At 34.9% G+C, this 27,954-nt stretch overlaps 1 protein-coding gene and 1 long non-coding RNA gene across 5 annotated transcripts in view; one reads left to right on the top strand and one right to left on the bottom strand.

Moving 5' to 3' along the window:
- The window catches only part of Slip1 (SLo interacting protein 1), a 161,437-nt gene extending 140,571 nt beyond the window's left edge, over window positions 1-20,866 (bottom strand). Inside the window, exons 1-2 of one of the 3 annotated variants that reach the window (XM_089072011.1) lie at window positions 20,606-20,864; window positions 20,378-20,457 (exon numbers count right to left, since the gene is read on the bottom strand). In XM_089072011.1, coding sequence (XP_088928137.1) covers window positions 20,378-20,398 — 21 coding nt within the window. In that variant the 5' untranslated portion in view covers window positions 20,399-20,457; window positions 20,606-20,864. Of the gene's footprint in view, window positions 1-20,377 lie in introns of all 3 variants that reach the window. The other 2 variants (XM_089072009.1, XM_089072010.1) reach the window with 2 other exon arrangements.
- A 41-nt stretch (window positions 20,867-20,907) lies between these two features.
- Window positions 20,908-27,287, top strand: LOC148937606 (uncharacterized). Of its 2 annotated transcripts, none has more exons than XR_016138196.1 (3): window positions 20,908-21,824; window positions 21,903-22,220; window positions 26,248-27,287. It is a non-coding gene; the product is annotated as an uncharacterized LOC148937606 (long non-coding RNA). The 2 variants fall into 2 exon arrangements; XR_016138197.1 differs by lacking the exon at window positions 26,248-27,287 and adding an exon at window positions 22,656-22,850.
- The last annotated feature ends 667 nt before the right edge of the window (window positions 27,288-27,954 follow it).

Raw genomic sequence — 27,954 nt, 5'->3', positions numbered from 1 at the left:
GTACGAGTGCACAATAATAACTAACAGCAAGCCTATTTCCCTTGATTACAATTTGATTAAAAATGCCATTGTTAAAAGAATAATAACTTTTAATATGATAATTAATATTTGTAAAAACAATATTGAATTCATATATACATTTTCTAACGGCACTCTTAAATGTTCCGACGATACGGTAATCTCACTATAAAAAGCGGAAGTTAAAGGGATGCATTGAGCAATATGCCCGTCGATTTTACACACATTCAAAGATTCCCGTAAGCGTAATTATCAAATGGTACGGTGTATATCTGCACCATTGCAAATCACACTTTCTCTCTATTTCACAAAATTTCTAGTCATGAAATCCCAAAATGTGATCGTGAACGCACATAATAAAGGAAAAAGAAAATATTGAAATATAAAAATATGGAATTTCGGAAAAGAGAACAAATGAAAAAGTCTACGAAAATTATAAATTCCTTTAAAGAGCACGATGGAAAATCTCATATTTAATTCTTAACGTATCAGTAACGTATAAGATTTTCTTATCAAATATGATAATTAACGTTGATTATTTACTACATAATATTTTTATGAGAGCAGATTAATTCTATTTGAAAAAAAAATTTAAGATTGTTAATGTATTTTTCTTTTTTTCTGACTTTCTGTTAATCATATTTTTAATAAAAAAAAATAAATAAATAGCATAACTTTATGGAGCATTCTTCATGGACCAATTTTAATTTCATTTTGCAAAGAGTATTTAAATATTTCTTATGTATTTCATCGTATTTTCACATAACAAAGATAAAAATAAGAATTCTCAAATATTGTAATTAATAATCGAGAAAGAAAAAAAAACCAATAAAACTTATCTTCAATTGATGTCAAAATATATTTCACATATAAAGATCTGTAAAATTTATGTAAATAATTCTTTTTATGCTTTTTTCTTAAATTAATAAAATTTCTTTAGAGGAACAAATTAATTGCAAGTAAAATATCATTTTTATATCAATCAATTTTCAAGCAATTTCCGAAAAAACAAAATGCATGTAAAAAGATTGAGTGAATTTTCACAGCTCTCAAGATGCAAAACTTTCATATCGGTTCGATCAAATATAGAAAATTAAATAAAGAAAAATGAAAAAAGTTAAAAAGATGAGAATTGATGATTTAAATTTATATACCAAGTAATAATTATATACCAAGTCACTCGTTTCACGTTCACATGTCTCTTCCCACATATATAAGATTCATCTGATTGTGAGATAAATTGTTTGAACTCAAATTCTGCAGACTCTACAAACTGCATCCGACTTTAAAATCATAGAATAATGTTACATGCATTTCTAAATCTCTTTGTTATTTCTACAAATTTATTGTAGCTTGAAAAATTGCACACGCTTTGCAAATTTTGAAGTATTCTCGTGTAAAAGAACCATGTTATTTTAACTTAATATTTCATTATGAAGACGTAAAACATATACATACATACGGAACGTACAAACAAATAGCACGAGACGTTATTTCATTTATAATGAAAAGCGCGGACTTTCTTTACATATCTCATAACGTGATAACATAAAACATAAAAGAGATAGCCCAAAACATCATATTAAAATTTCTCTAAGAGCAAAAAGAACGCGAGATTCATATCCTCATTCTACTTGTACGAGGTGTCTGACCCCTATAAAGTTTACACGTCACGCTTAATCGTTCCACTTTTCAAGTCGGACAACATTTTATTGAAGTGGAACATCATCGTTACAAGACTAATCGTCCGGCACGCCGCTGTAAAAACTTTCGCCGGATCGAAATGCGTCACGAATGCATCGGGATGACAGAATAAGGATCATCCTTAGGCAACTTTCCCGCGCGTGCCACAAGGTTAAAGGAGGTAGCCGTAGGGAAGTACACGGTAGTATGGATAGCAAAAAGACCAGAACGTACCAGAACAGAGTATGGCGGATGGAGAGGGCAAAGGGACAAGGTGAGGTTGGTTTCATCCGAGAAAGCGTACTTCTCGCTCGAGAGAGAGCGAGACGCCTAGCTTCCGGTACATAGCCGGTCGAGATAGCGCGGTTTACCTCGCTGCAAGGGTGAGCTTATGATAGTTCATGTGGATATTCTTCTAAACGAGGATACCCGAAGAAGAGTCCGAGGAATTTTATCGCTCGGCTTTAAACCCGAGAAGGGCTTTCCTCTCCAACGTTTTCCAACTACAACTTCTTCTACGTTTACAATGCGCTGAAAAATTAAAACGCGGCTACGAAAGCAAAGTAAATGCGGTACACTCCGCACTTCTCTGTGGATGTAAAATAAAACGTTTAGTTACGCGTTAAATATAAATAATAAAAATCACGTGGAGCTTCTTTGCTAAACATGATGTAATATAGATACAATAGGCAGCAACATTATTTATAATAATAGATAAATAGGAAAAGGACAGATAAATTAGATAAATTAGGAAAAAAAAATGTTATTAAATATTTTAAATTAATAAAATTATTTAAAATTATTTAAAGTGGAATAGAATATTAGCTAATAATAAATATTATTACAATTTTCTTCCATTCAAATTATATTTTAACTTCTATTTGGTAAGAAAATAATTTGGGAATACTCTGTGTAATACAGTGCCATTTACTATCCAGTAAATAAATAGGGGTCCTACAAATAAAGAATAAGAATTTAATCAGAAATTACTGCTACATTACAGAAGAGCATTGCCTCTTAATTCGAAGAAATACGTTTCCTCCGTAGGGATGCGATATATTCTACGTTTCCCTTCCGGGACTAATAACCGACATGATCGGCGATTAATTCAAGTGCCTTGGAGAAGATCACCGGACCTCTCGTTCTTCCCTCTTGTCGCCCCTTAATTACGACGTATCCGGACGGGAGCTGGGCGTGCTTTTAGCGTGCCGTCAGTAATAAAGTAGTGCGACGTGTCGTTAAGTATGAAAAGCGGGACCCGTGCGATTTCTACCCAACGTTTTACGTTCACCTTTGTCGCGACTCGAAAAAGCCGGATGGAGTCCGAGCTCATTCTTTCCTTCTACCCTCCTGTGAACATTTACACGGCTAAGAGCGCAGCACATAAAACGAGGTTACAAGGACGAGGACCCCCCGCAGGCACTTCACCGTGGGGGGGTAGAACCGTCACGCCGCAAATTGCCGCCCTGGCAATCCCCCCCCCCCCCATTTCTTCTCTTTTTCTCAACTCTCGAACTGGCTCCGAAAATATCGAATTACGCCGCGTCACATGGTACATGTGTACAAATAGTCGCGCGCGCGCGAAAGGCACGTTCTGTCGTTTGTGGCACGCTGTAAATGTTTCTCCCTGCGCTTTCTAGCATGAAAAAGTAACCGATGGAAGAATTCTCACGTGAAGAATGAGAGAATTGACAGAAACAGATAATCATGAAAATCACAGTCGTAATTTATTCTAATAATACATTAATTTGTTATGTATATAAATACTAAATAAATAAATAAATATTAAGCACTTAATTGTGGCATAGCTCCTAACTTTTTTTTAACAGTGGAGGTTCCAGCTTCACAGAGATTGAAGAAATTTACTTATTAAATCTACTAACTATATATCTTCAATATCTAAAGAAAATATAAAATAAAGTATTTTTACACAACTTGTAATCTTCTTATCTGCAATAGATAAGATACGCACAACATTATATAACAGATATACAAACTGTCAAAATGTACTATCTCCACGATAGCTACTCGTTTATGAAATAAGCGTAACGAGAAAATCGATTGGCGGAAAAACGATAATTTTAATACGTTCGAATATCGATATAACATGCTCTCTTTAAAAACGGATAGTTATTTATTGTTTATTAAAGTAAGAAAAGTTTTTGATATTTTACAGGCTTTGTAAAACATAATGTATTAATTATACAAATGTTATAACATATTTATGATTATCATTTATATTAGTATATTATTGTAGTACATACATTCATTCAAAAGAATCTGCCTAATTAAATAATAAAAATTCCAAAATATAAATAATTTTAAAAAGAAATTGTTTTTTATTTTTTGTGTTTTTGTAATAGGTATGTTTTTGTATGGACATTAAAATTTAATCCTATATAAACCCTATATAATTACATTTTTAATTGATCAATGTGGCAGAATAACATTTAGAAATAAAAAAAAATAGATCATGGTAACATACATCAAAACAAATGAATTATACTTTGTCTCTAACAATGAAAAAAAAGAAAAAAAAATCTGTTAAAGCCAAAATAAAATCAAATTTAAATAAGAAAATTTCTGAATTTTTTTTTTTTAATCTTCAAGATACTGAACGCAATAACAATATTTGATGAATTAAAATTTGGCATTCTCCATTTAATAGAATTCAATGTAATAAAACAAAAATAATATAAAAAAGATACATGAATAAAAATCTTACAGAAGGGACACATATATTTGACAAAAAATGTATTCGATAGTCAATTATTATAAAATATATTATATAAATATTGCTTTCCGAGTTACAAAGAAAATGAAATCATTTGGCTCGAACTGGACATAATATCTCTCTTCATTCTCGATAGCAAATAATCCGAGTAATCAGAAACGTTTTATCAAAATATATCAATTTTTGCATTTCTCTCTTTTTCATTGTTCTACATTTGATTGCGCACGCTCTTCGCTGCCGATGCGGTGTGATTGCAGGGAATGATGCAACAATTCCCCGCAGCAGTTACGTTAATTAGTAATTATTCCATATCTACAGCATACGAGAAGCGCCGTCTAACTAACAGGCAGGTAGTCTAATATACCTGCATATTTGAGACGCTCGCCAACCTGTTTTGTCCTTCCTCGCGCTCCTTTATCTCAATAGCTGACGCTTCGTGGTTTAATCAACGAGCGCGGGTGTCTCATAGCATAATGATAACAACGACGACAATGTGCCAGCCAGCGACAGGATTAATCGCACAAAATTGCTGTACTTTAACATCGTCGTGTTTCAAGATCGATCGACTCCTTAAAGTGCAAATAAAACAGCTCGCTCTCTCTCTCTCTCTCCCCCCCTCCCCCTCCTCTTCTCTCACACGCATATATTCACGCTGTTGCCTTACGTATAAAGTGTATCAAGTATCTAGAAAACTCCTGTCATCTGCCCGATTTTTAAAGCTGACCCCGCCCATCCGAGCTTGGCGATGACAGCTCGATCTCCATTTTATGTTTCGGTCTCCAAAACTTTGGAACGGTTGCTGAACAATTAATGATTATCTAAAGAACTAATTCACTGAAATCATTTTATTAACATAATTTATAAAAAAAGCTACTTTACACAGGCTGTACTTATCAGAGTCTTGGATGGTTTATTAAATATGCAGCTGATAAGAGTTATAATTGTTGTGTTCTTTAATTTCAAGATAGCATAAGAAAGTTAATCATAATAACTTAATTATTAAAAGTTTCGAGTTCTCATATTCGGTATTACAATAGTTGTGCGTTTATGACGAGAAGAAGACTGTACGTGATTCAGGCACTGGAATGTTATTATTGAAAAGAACCATCATATCTGATACACTTCAGGAATTAATTTTTAGATCTTCACTCTGTCCTCTTTATAATTACTGGATTTCAATCGGTCATTAAAATATTACAAATATAATTTTTATTTTTTGATCGACTTTGGACAAGCTCTCCCCATCCTTTTCTCTCTATTTGTCTCTCTCTGCTATTCGCATCGCGATCTTCACTCAAATTCCTGATGAGCGGACGCATTTCAATACAATACATCAACAATATCGAATATTAATAGAATATTAATGAATATTAACAAAATATATATATATATAATAATGAACATTATTAATAATTTTAATTTAAAAGATTATTGCTTCACTGGTTCTAAATTTTAAATTATTGTCGATAATGAGTGAAAGTATGTACATGTATGTACTTGTATCTTTATCCCTAAATTTATATCATCTAGAATAAGTAATAGCGGTGTACATAACACTTGCCCTGTTGTATCCATTTGTTTTTGTCAACTCAAGGCGAATTTGCAGCTCGGGGCAAGTATGCTAATATTCGAGTTAATCATGGCCATTACCCTAACTCCGTCCCACTTTGTACGATCGATGGCGTACTCAGTGGGTATCCTAAACGTTTAAAGCTAGATTAAGCATTATTAATCTTGAACAGGCTTGAGTCATAAACTGTAAGTTCATTTAACATAGTAATTGATTAAGCCTGCGCTGAGTACATAATGTACGGAAGCTCGTGCAACTTACGCGAGTATGTGTGGTACGAAAATTGCACTTTACAGAAGTACAGCTTGAGTATTCATCGCGAGAAATTTATCCTGACAAAATTCGAAACTCTCTCTCTCTCTCTCTCTCTCTCTCTCTCTCTCTCTCTCTCTCTCTCTCTCTCTCTCTCTCTCTCTCTCTGTCTCTCTCTCTCGGGAACATCGTCGCCTGATAACATAATGGGCTTGAAAGAGAGGTATGCAAAAGTGTATGCAATGGCGCACCGATCTTGGAACGAGAAAGATGGCAAGAACGATTGTCGTTACGTATATTACGTATATTATCTCGCGTCTTGAATCCTCCTTCGAGAATTACAGGAGAAGACTTCGACCGTTGTACAGCTCTGAATTTTTCGCTCCGATAAAAGCGCACTTAGCCGTAGGTGATTTAAACACGAGCAGGAGAAAGCGTACAGTCAAAATCAGAAACAAATTATACTCAGCGATGTCGAAATTCTGTCAATTTCGCTTTTGCGTAGACTGTAAAATGAGAAATTATGATCGCGTTCGCATTAAATTTCAATGCTCGAGAGATCGTAAACGAAACAGACGATCGACGATTCCGGTCGCTCTCTTAGAAATTGCGCACGAATAACGATTTGACATTACCCTGCGGTATCACGTGGAATTTATACCGCTCTACATGCGAGTTTTCGTCGACAAGAAGGTATTAACTTACTTTGCGACGACGGCGAAACGCATGTATCAAAAGTGGATTACCGCAGGATTCCGTTTGTCGTGATCATAAATGAAATGAACGTTTCTATGCTCAATAATTTATCATAGGGATCAAAGCGAACTTAAATAATTCTATTAAAAGTTTATTTGTGTGTGTGTGTGTGTGTGTGTGTGTGTGTGTGTGTGTGTGTGTGTGTGTGTGTGTGTGTGTGTTGTACGGCAATTTAAAACTAATCTTCATTTCTTCTAATTACTACCATTATCTTCATTATGTTAATTTAATCTATACAGTATGTTCATATTTGAATCGTTCTTTCCGAAAAAACCAATCATATCACAAAATAAAATTTCTCTAAAAGACAGAAGAGATTTTTAAAAAAGAATTCGACGATATTAAACATTCACTTCAATATCATTACTTTAGTCAGCAATGTTTAAGGAAATTTAAAAACAAAAAGAAACGGCGAAAGTATGATCTTTTAGAAGAAATCGATTAATTCTCATCCACTCATTTTTCAATAAAGCAAAGGCATTTACATGAAAGTCATTAGGTGATTATTGTTGATACGAATAAATGAATGAATAACCAGAAAAGAGTGTAGTAGCGAGCAAGATCTTTCAAGGGAGGCAGGAAAACAAAGGATAGAGCTATAAGATACTCCTTCTATTGGCGTAAATAGCAATTAACTCGAGAACCTCGAGAGCGTCTGGCGAAAAAATAATTAAAACACATCATTTCATCATCTTCTTTCGATCTAACGAACCTTGTGTGCCTCTTGCCATCCCTCCTGTTACGACACCCATATAACACCCCTATTATAAGACAAGCGGCAAAATTAATTGCAGATCCAACAGCGCGTTCATTAGCATCGACGTGTGCATTCGGTTGTGTTTGCGGAGAGAACTGAAAATAATGCAATCGCAAGGAACACTTGGAATACAAAATGGTTAGCAGTTCAAACTTTAATGTGCGATTTTAAAAGATCATAAAAATGTGTGTGAAAATCAATAATACACCACACAATTTCGGTAATTTCTAATATTAACAAAAAATGTAGTTTGCCATGAGAATTGAATTACAACTAATGAAAAATTAGAAGATTAATTTCTTGCAAGATGAACGATATATTTTCAATGAAGTAAAATCAACAGAGAGACACAAAGGTCGCCACAAAGAATTATAAAAAAAGAAAGAGCAGCATTTTCGTAACATGCATTTTTCTTAATAGGAAAACGGCTGGGTCAAGAGAGTTCAAATCGAGTATAGAATTTGCAGCGTTCGATTATCTTCATTTGCTCTACACGTTTAGTGTTAAACGTATGGAATTTCGCGTCTGCTCAGCCAGCCAAATTCCGGCGGTAACAATGGTTCGTGCCATTGTGGTCACACGTACGTACTCGTCATCCCGGTCCTTGCCTAGCAGATTGAAATTTTATTGGCGATTTTCGTCCGCATCGAAATGCGACGATGCGAAGCGCAGCGAGATTGTGGGGATACGCACAGGAGTGACAATCGGCGTTGACACCATCGCGCGCAATAATTAGAGCAATAATAAACGTCAGCTGCATACGATCGTCGACGATCCGGCCGCACCGCGCGCGCCATATCGCTGCCCCGTTGCTAAATCTAATACCAATTCCATTAGTTTATCGCACAAGAATACGCACAACAAACACACAAACATTTCAATGCGTGTACTTGATGCCACGCGATTTTCCAAAGTTCGAGAAATATATAAAATATTAATAAAAAAAAAAAGCTTTATACATATATTCATATAAAATGTATTTTATGTAAATATAAATTATAAGAATATTGAAAAAACGCAATCGATACTTATAACGATTTATACCTATATATTAAAACCTATTAAACTTTCTCATAAAATGTTTCAGACAACACTTGTAAAGTGACCGATGACATGATTATGATATTAATTCATTCGTAGATGGGATCATTATTGTGAGAGAGAGAGAGAGAGAGAGAGAGAGAGAGAGAGAGAGAGAAAGAAAGAGGCTGCTCAGATTCGGTCAAATCTTTAAATACTTCAATCAAACTAGTCTTTCGAATCATCTGGATTTCTTTACATCTCCCGATTTAATCCTAAGATATCGATATCGCGAATATTATACTGGAGGCAAGTATAAAGATACACAAACGGCGATAAATTATGTCAGCTATGTTTCTAATAGAATAGTCGTTTACATCGATCGCGGAGACGCGATGTCAGTCTGCGACGGGATTAATGCCGCGCGACGGGGATTTATCGGTGCTTAGTCATTCGTGAAACTTGAGCTGTAACTTGGGAAATTCGCCAGCGCGAATTTATGGTCAGGCATGGACGGATTTGAGAGATAGGTAAACCGGCGTCGGCATGTCTGCCAGACGGGTGAGCGAACGAGCGAGCGAGCGAGCGAGCGGTCCTAAACTCCCGCATGATAATTGCTCAGTTATGATAATCCTGGCGGCGGCGGCGGCGGCGGCGGCGGCGGCCGCGTCTCGACGCGGCACGTGATATGCATTTAAATTGCGTCTCGATATTAAAGCGGGCGCATGGATCCTATCGTCTAATAAATTTCGCGTACGCAGCACGCGCTCTGAAACTTACGCGGACACACCAGTGCGTGAGCCCGCGTATATTTTCGTCTCTCGCACTCCCAGAGTCTCTCATCGCGTTGACATTCGATCGAGCAATCTTATCGCTGATTCATCTCTTTTAAAATAAGAAGGAAAATTTTTGTTCGCGGAACTATAGGAATTGTAGAAATTGTAGAAATTTTACAAATATATCATCGTTTCATTGATAATGAGTAATATAAAAGTTGAAGAATTTTATTTACGAAGCAGTCTCGATAATATAAATAGATAGAATAGGAAGAAATTCGACTCTTTCATTCTTAATTTTATGTAGACATCGATTTAATGAGAAATTTAATTTGAGGTTGAAATATAAAAATATATAAATTAATAACTATTTTTAATTTTCGAGTTTCTTTTACATTATAACATATAACCGCCACGGTAAGTGCGTGTATGCTTAGTGGATAAATCTATCAAGTTTGCTTGTCTTTAAATGTGGGTTTGATCATTTCAAGAGCTTTCAGTCAGCTGTATACAAGAACACGATGGCCATGACACGTTTCGACTCTCGTATTCCGACCATGTGGCATCGTAATAAAGTTACATTCTTTCTATCTGTGAGACTACTTCCAGACCACCCAGAAGACATCGGCGGAATAACAAGTCGAGCCAACGGAGTTGGGAGACACTGTTTTAATATGTGTACCCATATCCGCGTGTGTTCTGAGCGAGCGCAGAAACGGCGAGACTGCCACTAGTCTCTAATTTGACTTGTTGCAATAATTCGCGAACGATGGAGAAACCCGTGAAATAATGTTAATGATTCTCGAGCCCTCCAGAACGGATTCCCTTTATCGAATAAGATAATATTAAATCTTATTAACAAGACAAACGAGAGAGAGAGAGAGAGAGGAGACAGAGAAGAAAGAGGAGAGAATTCCTGGCGTGTTGTTTGCTTGTGAAGATTAAATCCACGTAAATTAGAATTTTCTACGCCGGATCAAATCGACGCGAGAAAACACAGACAGCGGTACGACGGGTATTTAAATGACGAGCTGTAAAAATTTTAAGAATGCTGACTGGAAAATCGCAGAGCAAGAGAATCTTTATATATATATATATATATATATATATACCATTTGTCATTCTTGTTACAAATTCACGATTGTTCGTCTGATTTAATTACAAACGGAAGCAATCTCTTCGCAATCTCACATTTCCGTACACATCTCGCGAAATCCAATTCTTATTTAATTACGTACACCGTTACGTTACGTATACCGCGCCGAAAGATAAGAGAAAATAACAAAAAAAAATTAATCTCTCGGAATATATAATATATAATGCTCTCCAAGATGCGAGCGACGCGATGAGTACGCCCGGTTGCGTTACAGCAAAGACGCGCCAGGCAGAAATTAAACGTAGCTCTCGAGAAGCTCGCAAATCTCACGCGTTTCCGCTTATCTCGGCGATAACAAAGCCGGAGGAGATTTTCCGCGCGCAGTTGCGCTTGTTACATCCCTTTGTTCTTATGCAACGATGTCACGTGCGACTCCTTACCGGAACATCTAGCGACATCTCTGGCTAATGCACTCCTTTCCGCCTCCGCCTCCTCCTCCTCCTCCTCCTCCTCCTCCCCCTCCCCCTCCCCCTCCCCTCTCCTTTTCCAGCTTTGGTCCCTGTTGTCGTGTAGAAAATCGACGAAAATACATACTGAAACGCATTTGTATGCACAAGCGACGCGTTTTACAGCTCCTCATAAACAACGATGGGAACGGAGGTGGAGGTGCGAATGGAACTAATAATTTTTAGCGACATTGCTGTCGAGGAAAAACAGGATCGTAACCCTTGGTTGCTAGTCCGTTCTCCCCTCGCAATCGTGAATGTTTTGGAATGTTAACGATTTGCGATGCAAACGGAGACAGACAAAAAATGTACGTATGCTCTGCGTAAACAAGTTTTATCGATTAAAATTTCTGTTTGCGATCCTGTCAAAATTATAATCATTTCGTACCAGGGCAACCACTTGATAGTATTATGCCGTATGCCCCAGCTTGGGGATTAACAGATAATTTCAGAGAGACGAGATCGCTAATCATGGAATAATTTTCCATTTTTCTATTAAAAAACGATAAATGAACGCTTAATCTTTTTCCACCGATAATGTTACGGGAAAAACAATCTTTTTATTTAATCTCGTAATTCTTGTATTTTATATTTCTAATGCACGAAAATAACAATTTTGTCAAAGTATTTAAAACTTGACTGAAAAACATGTCTGAAAATAATTTTGTTGGACTTTTAAAATATTTATATATAAGTTGTTCGAATAAATGATTAGAATAATTTTGTTATACTTCGGCAAAACTGTTATTTCATGTTACACTGGCTGATGATTAAACGAAAACGAGGCAAAGAAAACAAATAAACAAAATGCCATGTATTGCCATATTTTCTTAAAAAAGAACGCTTTATTCGTTGCCAAGACTCAATCGTTACAGACGGCAACCGTATCTCTCATAACCAACTCTGTTTTTTGTGCTCGTTTCTATAGTGCGCCAGATTTCCCAGGTAAAAAAGATATTTGTTCACATTCTTGCAGTCGTGCGGCGCGCTTCATACCCCGAGAACAAATGCGAGAAATTGTCATATCTCGTGGAAATGTGGCTCAATTCACCACTCCCATTATGAACGAGCGTGATATAGTAAATACGAGAATTCTGAACGATGTTTTGCAGAAATTATTTCACTCTTTATAAAATCCAGTGAATAAAAGAAATGCTAAAACATTGTTATATTTTTATATTTCCCAATTAAGAAAATTGTAATATGCATTTATTTTTATATTCCTATTAATTTAGTCTTTCCGTCAGCGCTAAATAAAATTTAATATATTGCAAAATTAAATGCTAATTAGGTGCTAATTAAGTGTTGGAATTAAATTAGACGCTCGAGTCATTTAGCAGAAAATTAAAAAAATATTGCAGAAGGGACTGATTCAATATCGCTCGACTGGCGTTTAAGTTGAAATTTTTTAACTTCATCAAATGAGCACCTAATTCAGCGACTTGATATCCTTAAAGTACATTAATAAAAGAACATTTTAATACCAATTAAGTCAAGGCGTCTAATTTTATAATGTAAATTTACTCTTGCTAGCCCAAGCGACATCTAATTGACATCTCTAAGAAGCATCATTACAATGAAAAAAAAGACACAAAAGTATCTAATTGTAAGTTCAAATTTTTACCAAATGGAACGAGTAATTCAACGCAGTGATATTTGAATGTTATATTGATTAACGAATATATTTCGAGATACACATAGCATATACATAGCAAAACTTAAAGCTTTACTATAGATAATCTTGATACATATGATATAATAATATCTAATAATTATTGTAATATATTTTTTAAATGTGTTGTTTCTTGAAATGTTAAATTATAACATCTAATTTTGTTTTTTTTTTTATTTATTCAATAGATATTTATTTTTATATAAAGGGAAAGTGCTTGCCCCTCGAATACTCGTTTCCCGAGAGATTTCAGATGACAACATGGCAAGGCTGTCACTCCGATGGCAAAAGATGAACAGCATGCCATAAAATTACCGTCGGTATGACGGCCATTATGGAAATTACAATGGGTAATCGTCCGAATCGACTGAAGAGCGCGAAACGAGATATATATTCTCGAGCACGCATCGGTGGCACTTCGAAAGCCATGATAATGATTCCTGTTGCAATTTTCATTTCATTATCTCCCATTTCCCCTCTCCCTTATCCTGATCCTTTTTTTTCTTCCTTTGCCTGCCACATCCTTCTTGTCTTATTATGCGCCACTTCGAAAACAACGTGCATGAGTTCTTAACAATCATTTTAAACTGACTGAATCGAGAGATCTCTTCTATTCTACGTTACTACGAATATATCCGATCAATTGCTCTGATTACGACACTCGATATCTTCTTTTTCCGTTTTTCAGCCTCGAGTGAAGAAACACTGCGCGTGAATATGTACGTTTCATTCATTAGGTGTCGAGTGAACCTTCATTAATTTTGAGCCTACATGTTGCAACTGGCAGCAGTACGTGCGTCCGTGCCAATTTGAATAAATAATGTGCAATAATGCCGTTCCCAACAAAGTGCATTATTTAAAGTTATCATTAGCACCTCTTTTTAATATGAAAATTCAAAGGGGAATAAACTTTGTGAAATTCTTAATTTTCATTTAAATTTAATATAATTATGATTTAATAAAAAAAATATATATATATCTGAAGTAGATTTATGCACATAAATATAATTACATAATATATTTATACATTATGTATATTTTATTATGCATAACATTGTATTTTATATATATATATATATTACAATTATGCAAATATAGCTTTTTTTGTTACATCATTTTAATTAATTCATACAAAATATTTTTTCCGACGTGCCGACAGACGAAAATAATTTCAAATTAAACTATTAAATATTTGCATAGCAAAGGAATATAATTTGCGATTCATGAATTAGGCACGATGCAGTTCAATAATTAATGATTTATTTATGGCGACAAATTAACAGAAGCAATAATTAATCTTAAGTATATCAGTTTCATTTTTAGCAAATAGAAGAAATGAAAAGAAAAAAAAAACGTACTTGATGATAAATTGCAAATAAGATCTTGCATAAGGTTTGCATAAACATTTTCAGACTCTTATTTTAAATAGTTTATTATCAATAATGTTAGATGTGACACTCTACTCTTGCCTTATTATCAATGTCAAGGAATTAATTTATACTACAAGTCCCCGAAATTTTTGTAAAAAAAATTTTTTTTAATTTAAAGTCCATATTAATCCCCATTAACGCAAATCAAGTTTTGCATCTATTAAAAAATTTAGTGTTAATTTATTGCTCTGGAATTTAGTTGTTAAAAACGCTTAACAGGAAATTAAATTAAAGTTGAAAGGATCAATTTAACATATCAAGTTGAACCCTCAATAATAAAAAAAAAAAAAAAAATATTGGCGAATCGTATCGATAAAATAAATATACTAGAAATATACTAGTTCTAATTTATTGTTCTAAAATAACGCAAAGCATTTTAGAAATATAATTTTTTGCAAAATAAAATCACTACTAAACATTGGACGCTGCGTAATCACAGCTGGCCATGATATAAGGCACAGTTAACAAAACAAACAGTTACATTATTATGTTCGTAGTATAGTTCGTACTACTATGCTGTGACATTAGTATATAGCAATTAAAATATTAAGCTTGAAAAACGAGTAATCCTAAATTTGAAAAGAGGTACGTTAATCAAGCAAACTTTTAGGTGTGTAGAGCGGTTTACTTTGAAAATTTTCACGGGGATTGTAGAATGCGCGCGGATTAAAAAGTCTGTCTGTGCGTCCGTACGCAAAACTTGAGGGTACAAACGTCTCTCGAAAGAGAGCAGCCGCATGATAAATGCACCACGATCGGAGTCGGAGATAAATGAGGTAGTACGTGCGCGCGCGTAGTATGTGCACGCGGCACATGTGGGTGGTGGTCCCTCTGTTGCAGAGTTCCTAGCTTTTACAAACTGCTCTCATCCTAGATTTATACTTCCCTATACTCGCTTATAGATCGCGCTTATGTGTATAAGCGCTCGGTATATTTTTTTCATTTGATCCCCAGACTCTGCGTGCATGCCGTAAAGGAGGATCTACCTACTGCAAGAAATAAACGGTTACGTTAGATTTGGGGAATTGAGTACTTCATAAATACAGTTAATAAATACGGTTAATTTTACGATGCATTATATTATATACTTAAAAGAAGAGAGAAAAAGAGAGATGTTTCCGCCTAAATTATAAAAAATACTACCTATTTTTTATACTATTGTGCCACAATTAAATTGTTCTCATCAAGAGCTGCAATCAGATATGCAAATAAAAATTTAATTGGAATTGTACAACTTTTGTTTAAATTATTTTTTCTGTAAATTTAGAAGTTTTTTTTTTTATATTATTTTAATGAATTACTTTAAATCATATCTCGTATAACTTGCATAAATTGCACTTGGATATGTCATATTTAAATAACATTCCAACCCTAAAAGAAATAATAAGTGAATAAAAATATGAATACGTGGTAAAATATTCCAAGAAAAAGCAGCTCCAAAAGGAGCTACCCTCCTCTCTACCCTATCTACCCTATCTCTCTTCGTGACGAATGGTTTGATATGCAGTAAACCACCGGCAGCTCCATAGAAACCCGTTTATCATTGTTTATCGTACACCTCGCTTCTCGGAATGATAAGCGTGTTAAGTTATAATGATGGTACTTATCGAGGTAAAAGTACTTGTGGATGTCGCGACCATATCGTAGTATATGTACGTGCAATTGCGACGCAAAAAGCTTCGAAACTCCAGCGTCGCTACTGCAAATCTTAGAGGACAGGAAGAAAACGACGAAACTCTATCAAGCCGGTCGTAACTTTCTACTTGAGCCAAACGGAAATTGCGAATTTCCACTGGCCACTTCGCGTTTCACCTTTGCGATCAATTATGTATCACTGCAGAATCCTAGTACGTAATCGTGGCACGTCTCTTTCATGAATCGAGAGTGATGGATTACAACTCTCCGAAACCAATGTTATACTATTTCTTTTAAGGATTTGCCAAAACATTAAGAATATTCAGATATCCATTTCAAAATAGAATATGAAAAGACAAAATAATAATGTCTTATAAAATATAAATATTGTTTAAAATCATAAAAAATAAGTATATATTCAAAAAACATTCTAAAAAATGTATTTTTCAAATGCAAAATATTATTTTAATACAACTTTGAAAGGAATTTTATTTTAATTACAAAATTGAAGACTATTTATCCATATTCCTTTATATATATATATATATATATATATATATACTAAATTATACACTAAATTCATCAATTTATTTAAATATATTATTAATATATTTATCTATTCACTAAGTAAAATTATGTAGAATAATGTATACAATGTAATATGTAATGTAATATGTAAATATATTGATATGTCAAAAAATATATTCCAGAATACATTTTTAGATCAACAAAACTTCAGAAATGTGATTTAATTATCATATAAAATTAATGTATTTGTATAAAATAACTAAAGCAAATCAGTGTAATTTCCCAATAACAATAATATATCAAAAACAACGCATCGCGATGCTATGAAAAAGTTTGCGTCCGTTCTTCGTTTTATTTCCTCGAAAGCACTATTTGTATAAACTATAGAAATAAATTTGTAAGGGATATTCCCGAATATTCGCTCAAATATGATCGTCATGTGTCGTTAACGGTATGGTTAACTTCCTTGGTTATATCCGGGAGCAACCTTTGGAAATAAAGTTTACCAATTGATGTCGCAAGACAACATGCCAAGAAGTGCTCCGTAAAAATACCCATAAAAATTAAAAATCTGTGCTGTGAAATATATATATTTTAATTTCAAGGTTTAAAATCATCTCAAAACATACATTATGAACAGATTATGGAAAATGTCATCATCACGCAGTTCTTAAAACTTTTTCTTTAAATTATATTTGTGATACAAAATGTCCTTCTTGGCCTTCAATTATATTAAAATATGAGTCTTCATAAGCATTTTTTCTGAGAATGTAGATTCGAACTTTTATCGAATTTTATCGAACTTTTTCGACTTTTATCGAATGATCTAACACGAAATAATTTTCCACGAAATAAGTGTCTAGGTATTATCGACACTTTCTAACTAAATTTAACACAAATTTTTATTGTTTCAAAAGGTCGCTTGCCAGAAATATTTTACTTGCAGGTTCCACGAAAAAAAAAATATTATGAAACATCACTGAAACTGACTAGATTTTAGTTCTGTAAAATATATATCAGCAACGATGCAGAAGGATGCACATCACCTAAAAATGCAGATGTTTGTTATGGCGAAATTTCAACATCCGGGCATAAAACTCGGCGACGATAATTAGGACATAATTATGTGACTGTGAGCTCCAGAGATTTAACGAAAAAGATAAAAAGAAAGAAGAGAAGGGGAGAGGAGGGGGACAAGTAGAATGCAAAATGCAAGATATTTAACCTCTGAACCTCTGAAGCAATCGCATATTTAAGATCTTTAACCCTTTCGAATGATGCCATCGTATCCACTAACAAAGATTCTTTGTTAGTGGATACGGAACAGGATAAAAGAAATAACCATTTTTTCACACAAATACAATTTTTATAACATAAATAAAAGATATTAGTTAGAATAATTGGAAATATCAATAAAATTATCTCCTTGCCAAAGATTTATCAAAATTTATTTTATACTTTATTAAACATTTTAATTCTTAAGGAGAAATATGTGAAATCAAAAGGCAAAATTATCTTTTTCTTCATCATCAAATTAATATAGTTAATTTCTTTTATTTTGGGGGGGGCGGAATATGTTTGATTATTTCAATTAATGTTTTTTCTAAACAAATTTTTTTCTGAATTTTATATAAAGTTTGAAAGTTTGAAAAGTTTTCTTTTGCAATTTTTATAACTTTGCAACTTTATTCATAACTTTAAAATAATAATTTTTTAAAACTGTGTACTCTTTTAAAACTGGATTGAATTTTAGTGCATTTATTTTTAAAAAAATTTCAAAATTTGTAAAAATCAAATCAGAATTTTTAGAAAAAAAATATAGAAATAGAAAATTTTCAATTGTGGGTTTTTTGTTTCTGGATTTTTTGCAAATTTTATTGAATGCATCAATCCGCAATAACTTCCATATTCGATATTTTTTGCCATGCGCATAACCATGTGTTAACTGTAAACTGTAACACGTAATAACGATAATTTTCTAGCGAGCTGTGTCAATTTCCAACTGGCGAAGGTAAACAAGTTCGGGTCTTTTCCCGACTCCAAACTCGGCGCGATGGGTGAGTAAGTATATTGGATCCAATATATACTTGCAGAGCGGCACTCGTCATGGCTCTCGATTCGTATTTGTTCAATACGTTATACAAATATTCATTTTATACCGGCGCGTTTTCGCGAACTTATTCGGCGCGCCAATGGCAGCGGGTCGCTTAATGGTGCGGTATTTACGTCTGGACCGCGAGTCTATATATGTCACGTGTATTATTACTCACGATGTAAATGCATCGTAATACGTTTTGCTCCGTTCCGTGCCAGAACACTCTGGAGCGCGCACGCGCATTTACACCGTGTAAAATGTAATTTCGTTGAAATAGACGAATTGTCACCGAATGACCGTTATTCAAATCGCGACGCGGCCGAGAACACGGAAATGGATGTTATCAGCGCTTAATCGATTTCGTTCTTGTCCTACAGGACACTCCGATCCGGCTTTTAACACGACACAGTTGAAACAACGGCATTAATAACTCACTACGGCCTAATGCGACGCGAGATACATGTAACATTCTCCATATTCGTCTCTCGTTAGATGCCTATCGTGAAAATCACACTTTTTATCGTGCAGCATTTCGTCATCAATTAAAAATGCACAGTTTCTCTTATACTTATAAAATTAACGTAACGTTTTTCAATATGTGACATACGTTTGTCTCTCATTCATACTAATTTCAGAACTCACCGATATTCATCTTTAAAAATCTATTTCCAAACCATTTACAAGGTTTTCTTTTTTCGACAAATAAACAAATGAACGGACCGAGAATGCGTCGCACAGGTCTCGATAAAAACAAAGAAACGAGGGAGTTGTTTTAGTAAATAAATTTTTTTACTATGACCGTTTCGATAGTAATCGACACCGAGCTCGATAGCGCGTCGTCCGACACGATACAAACGAGTTAACGAGCGGATTGCTCGTTTTTGTTCGCGCAACGTGTTCGTAACTTCCTCCACACAGGCCAAGTGCACGGCTTGTCTCGAGTGGTGTGATATGAACAAGGATAAGGCACGTTTGGCGCGATGAACACTCGAGAATACAACGCGCGTTGCCCTTCAAGGGCAAGTTCTCGTTGCGTCTACTCATTGAGAGATCACAGACGATTCGGCTTCTATTCGCCAATTTCGCAAGATAAAACGGTTTTCCTTTCGACACGTACCATCTAGATAACGAAAAATGTTCAATACCATGACAATATAATTTTCTAAAATCGAACAAGAACACCTTTTCCAGATGACTCTTACGGTACTTGTAAAAGCGAATTTAATAATGTAATCAGAAAGATGTATCGTGATAGCAGAAACAAATCAAGCAAGGAATTCTTTTTGGATTTTTATGAATGCTTTCGAATTTTTTTATAAATTCTTCATTTCGAATTTTGTTTACTGCTGTAGTAAAACGATAATAAAACATACTAATACCTGTCATGCGAAAACAAGTAAATTTTTTTATATACAGTAATTCAAAATTAACTAATTAATGCAATTGGATTAGTGAAATATACATATATCACGATAGAAAGAAAAATAAATTTATATGCGTGACAAGATCTTAAAATTAGTCTATAATAATAGACGAATATAAAAAAATGTGATATATCGTGATATATAGCGAGAAATAGCAAGAAATTATTCTAAATAAGACAAATTTTTTGTGCACGGTATCATTTCAAAATGGCTTATATTCTTATTATTATTATTATTTAGAACTGAATAGGATAATGTGGCAATATTCGAAAATTATTTATTGCCATACCAAAACGATGGTTTGTTTACATCGCGATGCATTGTCGCAATAGGAATATTCCACATCTAAATAGAAATAAATTTCTCTACGCGTAGCAACTGAAATTAGCAGACTTTTGCAAACGTAACAAAAGGAGAGATCTTACCTTTAATATTATGAAGTCCATGTTGCGCGGTCCGACGACTGGTCGACGGTCCGTCCCGTCCTATCTAATGCCTGACGATCCTAAGTATCCGTGTCACAGGATGAATAGTGCGCGCAGCAAAGTACGCGGCAGAGCAGAACAGAGCAGAACGAAACAGAGTAGAACAGTAATAATCAACAATAATACAATGAGAGAGGAGCGGTCGAGTGCGCGACACTCGTCACTAACCGTCTCACTTGATCGCTGTTGATCCAGCTGGATAAAGAGCGATGCACTTCACACGGGACGCGATGTCGGATCATCACTCCGCGGATCCACCATGCTGCCGCCTGCGACAGTTTTCGCTTCAAAATTGGACACGTCTTTAATTAAAAACGTTTTCGCGAGCGTTTTGTTTGGCGAAGAAACAGGCAAACGACAGGCGAACGATACGTGACGCGGCACGACGATTCAAAACCAAAAAGAAATCTGAACCAACGCGCGTGACGACTCGGCGTAGACTGAAGCAGACTGAAGTGAGCGCCGAGTGGTGGTCGCCCGGCGGTCCAATGGGAGTGGGAACCGCGCTGCACGTGAGTGAAAGAGAAAGCGAGCACTCGGCGCACGGCCGACGAAGACCGAAGATGCGCGAGGCGAGTGAGAGAAGAAGGGAAGAGACAAAGAGAGAGATAGAGGACGCGCGAATCGGCGCGTGCAATGAAGATGGACGCGCGAGTTCGATAGTGAGAAAGAGCAATGGAGCGTGAGCGGTGACTATCCATCAAACGCGGCACAAAGGAGAAAGAGAAAGAAAGGACTATTCCGAAATCGGAATAAGCATAAAATAAATTCGAGGGAGAGAAGAAAAGGAGAGGAGGAGGAAAAGGAAAGGATGGAGCTCGGAGCTATCTTACATTCGTGGAAAATAGACGCAGAAGAACGACAGAGTCGAAATAACGAAGGAGGAACAATTTAAATGCAGCGTATGTCCTGTAACTATCCTGATGATAGTGATGATTTACAGTTGTAACGAATTTTCATAATACTACTGTACGACGCTTACTATGTGTGTCTCTTCTTGTTTGGATGAAAAAGAAATCGACGTTTTTTTTTTTTTTTTTCTATAAAATGACACTTTTCTTTCGCGCAAGAGATGAAAACATCTTAAACATATCGCATGAATAAACACGCGCGTTAAATCGAATAAATTGTAATTCAGTTACGTATGTAAGAGTCGAAAGAGGAAGAGAAGCTCGCGACGGTTTGTGAATTAAACGCAGGAATAATGGCGCGAAGAAGAATTACTCGACGGCAATAAAAAGGCGCGAGAGAGATCGACTTAGCCAACTTACCCGAGGGCTGGTCGGATTCTCATTAGACCCTGCTCAACCTATAGCCGGAAAAATATAAAAAATTCCATTAGATTTTCCCGAGCAAGGTGAGAGGCGAGCACGTCAGAGATATCACGGTACGAAAGAGCGAGCGGCATGAAAAACCGCAACATGTGGTTTCCTATCTGACGGCCACCTCCTCGTTTCGGTTTCAGTGAGGAAAAGCCATACGGCGGGAAAATGCGTCAGGCCACAGCGCGTTGCATCGCGGGAAAAGAGCGAATGGAAAAAAGGCGGCCGGTAGAAACGTGCGGCAATCGTGCGGTGGTTGCGGTGAAGCGGCAGAGTCGACATATAGAAGAAAGACTCGAAGGGACTGTCGGGGCTATCGGCGGCTCGCCGCGAGCAACCGAGAAGCGAGAGTATGGTTGCTGAGAGACGTACGAGGGAGGAACAGAAAGGAGGAAAATACGAGGAACCGAGAACGGACTCTCCGCTCGCTCTGCCAGTTTGCACAATGCACCCCGCACCAGGTATGACCGCTGTGGCATTTCCCTGTCTCTTTCTCGCTTGTCTGCTTTCTTTCTTTTCTCCCTCTCACATTGCAGCAGCCGTTGTTCTTTGAATGCTCCTCCGGATGTCCATTGGATATCCTAGTTGCGATGTGATACAGGAACATTTTTTAATTTCTTCTTTAATTACAGAAAATGCCGTCAAAAAGCTCTTTTTTAGGATTTTTTTTTTAAATCACTACAAGTTTTAGAAAAAATTAATAGGTACAACGATTGGATAGACTTTGAAGATACTTTAAAAATTTTTGCACGTGAAAATATAAAAATATATATGTGATAATATTGCATAGCATTGTAGACAAAGAGGGTTTGCTAAAGAGATTCGCATATCAATATCACTATGTAATATGCAGCATGTTGTGCAAATTTATATGAGATATACTTTTCTTATTATAGTTTGTCTGTTATGATGATACTTGTGATTTCTTTCCTCCGCTTCTGACAACATATCGTAATAAATTCTTATTTCTACTTAAATAATGTACATATCTTACTATTAGTTATAATAAATACTAATATAAGTAATTTCTTCTTCTCTCTTCCTCCTCTCTCTCTCTCTCTCTCTCTCTCTCTCTCTCTCTCTCTCTCTCTCTCTCTCTCTTTCTGTCCTTTTTAAAAATAATTATACTAATTATAATAATTAAAAATAATTGTATCATTAAATAATAACAAATTTAAAATAAATAAAAATTTTTTCTTTCACATCTTCAAAAGTCATTTATACTTTTATTACTTCATAAATATAATTTATCACAAAATTGTATATATATATATATATTCTGCACGAATGATAGTTATCATTATTTTTTTAATTTTGTATGCAAAATCATATATTATTATATACGTCTGTCGGAAATACTTGGCTCTGAATCAAAAATTTATAATCGCGATCTTAACAAGAAAAGTTGTATGAAAAGCAACTGAAAAGTTGTAAAGTTTGAGCTACCTTAGTTGCAATCTACCGACCAACCCTTTTACGCGCTCACTTCCTAAAGCCCACTCATAATTACGAAACTTAATTTGCGAATAACGATTTAATTGGCTCTTGAAGGTTCCTTAAAGTAATTCATTTCTCGCTCCCTATACGTGCTTCTTCTAAGATTTACAAGCAGTTACCATTAATAGAGAAATATAAAATATATATTTTTCATAATATTAAAAATAAAAAAGCATTAAAAACTCCCGTACACAAAAAAATCTAAGCAAAAAAATTGTTAAATTTATTAAAATTAATTTAAAAAATTAGAAAATTACAAAATATTTTAATTAAATTTCATATTTTATGTTATTATCTTTATTGATCTTAAATATTTTAGAAAAAAATCTCATTAGTTTAAAATTCTCATTATTAATTTTACGCTCTTGGATATCTTAAGTTGAAAATAGTATCAGTAATTACTCAAATTCTCTTTGAGTTTTTTAAATTTTTATACAATAAGTAAAGTCTTTTTATTCATAATTGTGTTTCATATAGATAAAATCAATACACATCTGACATATGCAATAGTCAACGTTAAGATTTTGCACAAAAATGATATGCTGTTTTTATTAATAATCGGTTTAAGGGATTTCCCTTCAAAAGGATTCTAAAGGAAGAACCTTTTTTACGTTCCCCTTCTCCGAGGATAGAAGCTGTGAAAAAGATAACGTAACATACACGTGTTCTCTTTGCCACGTTATCCCTATATTTTTAGATCCTCCCTCTCTTTCCATCCGTATGAGCGTGTGAAAGGAAAGAGAAACTGCACACAAAGTTCCTCGGAAAAAGAGAGTAGAATTCCCGTAACTCATTGGCTATTGGATGAAAGAGGTATGTGGCGCGCATTAGAGGGTGGCGAACGAAAGGGGGTGGTAGGCCGATGGGGAAATGAAAGGAAGGAGGCGAAAGGTTTCTTACGCGGCTGCCTCGCGAAAAGGGGAGCACGGCGCCCCTTTTACGCGGGAGCAAGCAGGGGCGTCGTAACACCCGAGTTTTTTTTTTTTTTTTTAATTAGCAGTCTGTGATCCTTCGAGCGATTTCGTTTTCGCTCTCTTCTTCTTTTTTTTCATTTTGTTCCCGTTTTCGCCCGCGCGCATTGCACCCGCGGCAATTCCACTTTCTTCGCGCAAACGACGTGAACGACAGCCCGGAAATGCGTGTACCGTCACGTTTCTCCATTCGTTTCATTTTCTCCGTGTAGTATCCTCCTCCAGGTCCTGTTTTCACAAACACAGACCCGATTTTGTCCCCTTCCCTTCATCTCACATCTTCCTAGCAAGATTCAGCCGATGGAGAAGCAAGCTCCCTCGAGAGGACACTCGCATATCGTCTCTGAGTAATTTATTAAGAAAGTCTCGACTGTAACGGCGAATGATCAAAGCGGTGAAATGAGTAAAACTTTGCAATCGAGAACGAAAGGCTGTTTGTAACTTATCGCAGCTTCGCCCAGCCTTTATCTGATTTAATAGTCGCGAGCGCCATGGTTTTGGTTCACATGGTTTTTGTTCACGTTACTGATACACTTTTATTGCATTCTCGATCAGTTCCGATCTACAAGTATGTAAACTTTGCTAATATTTTTTTTCAAATATACAATAATAAAAAAATTGTACATAGTAATTATGGTATTTACATTTGTATACAGTATTACATTTGTGCGACTTCTCCTCTTGAAACATACAGTATAAATACCCAGATAAAATTATATTCTTAAATGAAAAATTGAAATCTTGGATTTAAAAATGCGAAATGAATTTTGCGTTCAATCAAATACTTAATTCACAAAAAATATTATAATAATAATATTGTAATATTTTTTGTGGATTAAGTATTTGATTGAACGCAAAATTCATTTTGCATTTTAATACACTCTTAATTATGTCACGAAATAAAGATATTTGATAAAGATATTTGTCGCGGTAAATCTAAGACACACCTTTGACTCAAATTTAAATTTTTAGTTTTAGAGAAGTTTTATCTTCAATAAAATCTTGCAAATCTAAATAAGAATCACAGATAAAATAATATCAAAAGAAATCAATTTGATTATCAAACAAAGTATCAAATTTTAAGTGAAATTAAAAATAAGAAAAAAAATTTGATTTTAAAAATTATAAATGTCTCAATTAAAAAACAACATATTCATACCTTAAGTCCAAGCTTTTATCAAAATATATTTTTTTTAACCGACAAATTTCGTACATATAAGAACAGATATAATTGTCGCGATTTTATCGTACTGGCCATGCAACATTGGTGTGTGAAATGAACTTTGCCACGAGACCATACCGATGTTACGGCCGGGGCTGGCATAAACGGAGTGGCTATCTGCTGCTCCATCTTTTATTTAGTCATTACGCTTATCCTCTTCTTCTTTTGAAAGATGCAGGTCAACCAAGGAAGTAGCAGTATGCACTTTGCTTAGAGGAGAGAGAGAGAGAGAGAGAGAGAGAGAGAGAGAGAGAGAGAGAGAGAGAGAGAGAGAGAGAAATTAATGACAAGGAAAAAGACAGAATTCTGTATGTAGACATATGAGACTCGCAAGCGACTTTAGCAAAAGCTATTCGACTTCTTTTCACAGATTTGTATTTACAATGCGCATTTATAGAGACACTCGAGCTGTGATCGATGCACCACGCGACATAATCTACCGCTTTGCTTGCTTCACTGTGCTCAGAAGAAAATTAACCGCAAGAATATATAATTATATAATTCTTTCGTTTTATGGAAACACATGGATCGTGGTCCAACTAATATACCATATGTCATAATTCGTTGAAATGCGTTTTGCCGAATCCTGAAAATTTAACAGTGAAAAGAGAAAAATCTTAATCTCTTTTTTTTTTTTCAGTTTACTATAGTACGCTTGGCATTTGTTATTAGCATGTGTAATCTCATATCTATATACAAATTATTTATAAAAACACTGATAGATTCAATGCGTAGAAATAGTTCCTTTATGCCTTCGTGTAAAGCATCAATTACACCGTTCTTGCATTTTTATTTCAGCGCTGGATATTATTATTACCCCGGGAGGGCTTTCTCCGGAATTGCCACCGATATATGCACGTGTTCTCTCTCAATGACCGTCGAGTCAGAGAAAATAAATTAACGAGGTGTTTGTCCGCCATTGGAGCATCCGCTGCTCCTTTTTTCTCTAGCGTGCTCCCGGGATTAAAATCATCGTGGTTTTAATAATTACCGCTGGACGAATGCGGTAAATGAGGCGCGCATCGTGACGCGACGCGCCGGGTTGGGCCGGGGAAGCTTTTTGCTTGCTATTATTTACAGCCTGAGTCCACAATGACCATGGCTGGGGCACGGCGCAAAACCAGTTTACACTGTTCCTCGCTGACATTGTTCCGCGTCGGGAATAGATAAATGTGAAATTTTCAAACGTAACGGAATACGGGAAAAAAAATGTAAAAGATCATCGCTTTGTGTGAGGTATGGTGCATACCTCAAAAACGTTGTCTCGACATAAAACAATAAAAAAAAGGCAAATACATATTATACATTTGTATTAAAGCATTACCAGGCGCACGTTTCGTGCGCCATTTATTCTCTAACATTGTATATTTTTAACAACACATAACTATCAAATTTATTAAAACATATAATATAATCATAAAACTAACTATAAACCTATAGAAATTATTAAAATTTTCAACTCAATCGATTTGGTTTCTATTTAATTTTATTTTTTTCATTAATTTATATGGGGATGCTTCAAAAGTCTAGATACAACCGAATATCTCGTAAGCAATGCAATTTTAAAGAAAAGATTTCAGAAAAACATTAGAGATAGATAAGATTTAAAAAAATTGAATAATAATATTGATCTCGGCGTTGCCAAGGTCTAAGTTAATTTCATTTTTTTAAATAAAAACTTCTACTTTTTATTGTACATTATTGTTAACATCGAGATTTTCATTACAGTATAATAAGTTTCAATTTCATTGAGTATTTTTCGAATTATGGTTGCCAAATTTCAAATACTACTAGCATAGCGTTATTCAAAGTGTATCTCATAGAAGTTGCATGATCAGATGTATCTGATAAAATATTTTTCATATAAGGACATATATATATATATATTTAAGACGATCTTAAAGATAAGAATCGGCTATAAATACCGGCCTAAGGATTGATCACTCCAACCGATTTTGAGATCTGATAATTTTAAATACTTGCAACTAACCGACTCGCATAAAGATATATAGATCAGTATTGCGTACATAAGACACTGTTGTGTGAATTACATATATAATATAAAATATATAATACATATAAAATAAATATATAAATACAGAGATAAACACATAAGATATATAAAATCAGAAAAAATTTAAATAGTTTGCAATATTTAACGATTAAAAAATAAAATAAATATAATAAATAAAAATTAAATTAAAACTTGCAATAATATAATTTACAAATATATGTTCATCCTCTTAGAATAATAAAATTGACTCATTTTAAATACATATTTTCTATACTATAGATCTCTCATTGGACCTCTCAATTTTTCACCTCGCAGTTACAATTAATGGGCCTTTTTCAGAATTTTCATTTATCAAATACGGCACACACGGAGCACTTCGACCGTAGAAACGGTCACGATATCGTTGATACCATCTTTTGTGCAAGGCGTCAGAGGAGAGAGTTCCTTTCAAGTAAAAAGGGGCGAGCAGGGAAGATCGGCTTGTTCTCGCC

Source organism: Pogonomyrmex barbatus, unplaced genomic scaffold (genome assembly GCF_055798465.1).
Source record: "Pogonomyrmex barbatus isolate J1 unplaced genomic scaffold, ASM5579846v1 scaffold13, whole genome shotgun sequence".
NCBI lineage: Eukaryota > Metazoa > Arthropoda > Insecta > Hymenoptera > Formicidae > Pogonomyrmex > Pogonomyrmex barbatus.
Note: the sequence above shows the minus strand (reverse complement) of the source record. Positions and strands in the feature narration are given on the sequence as shown.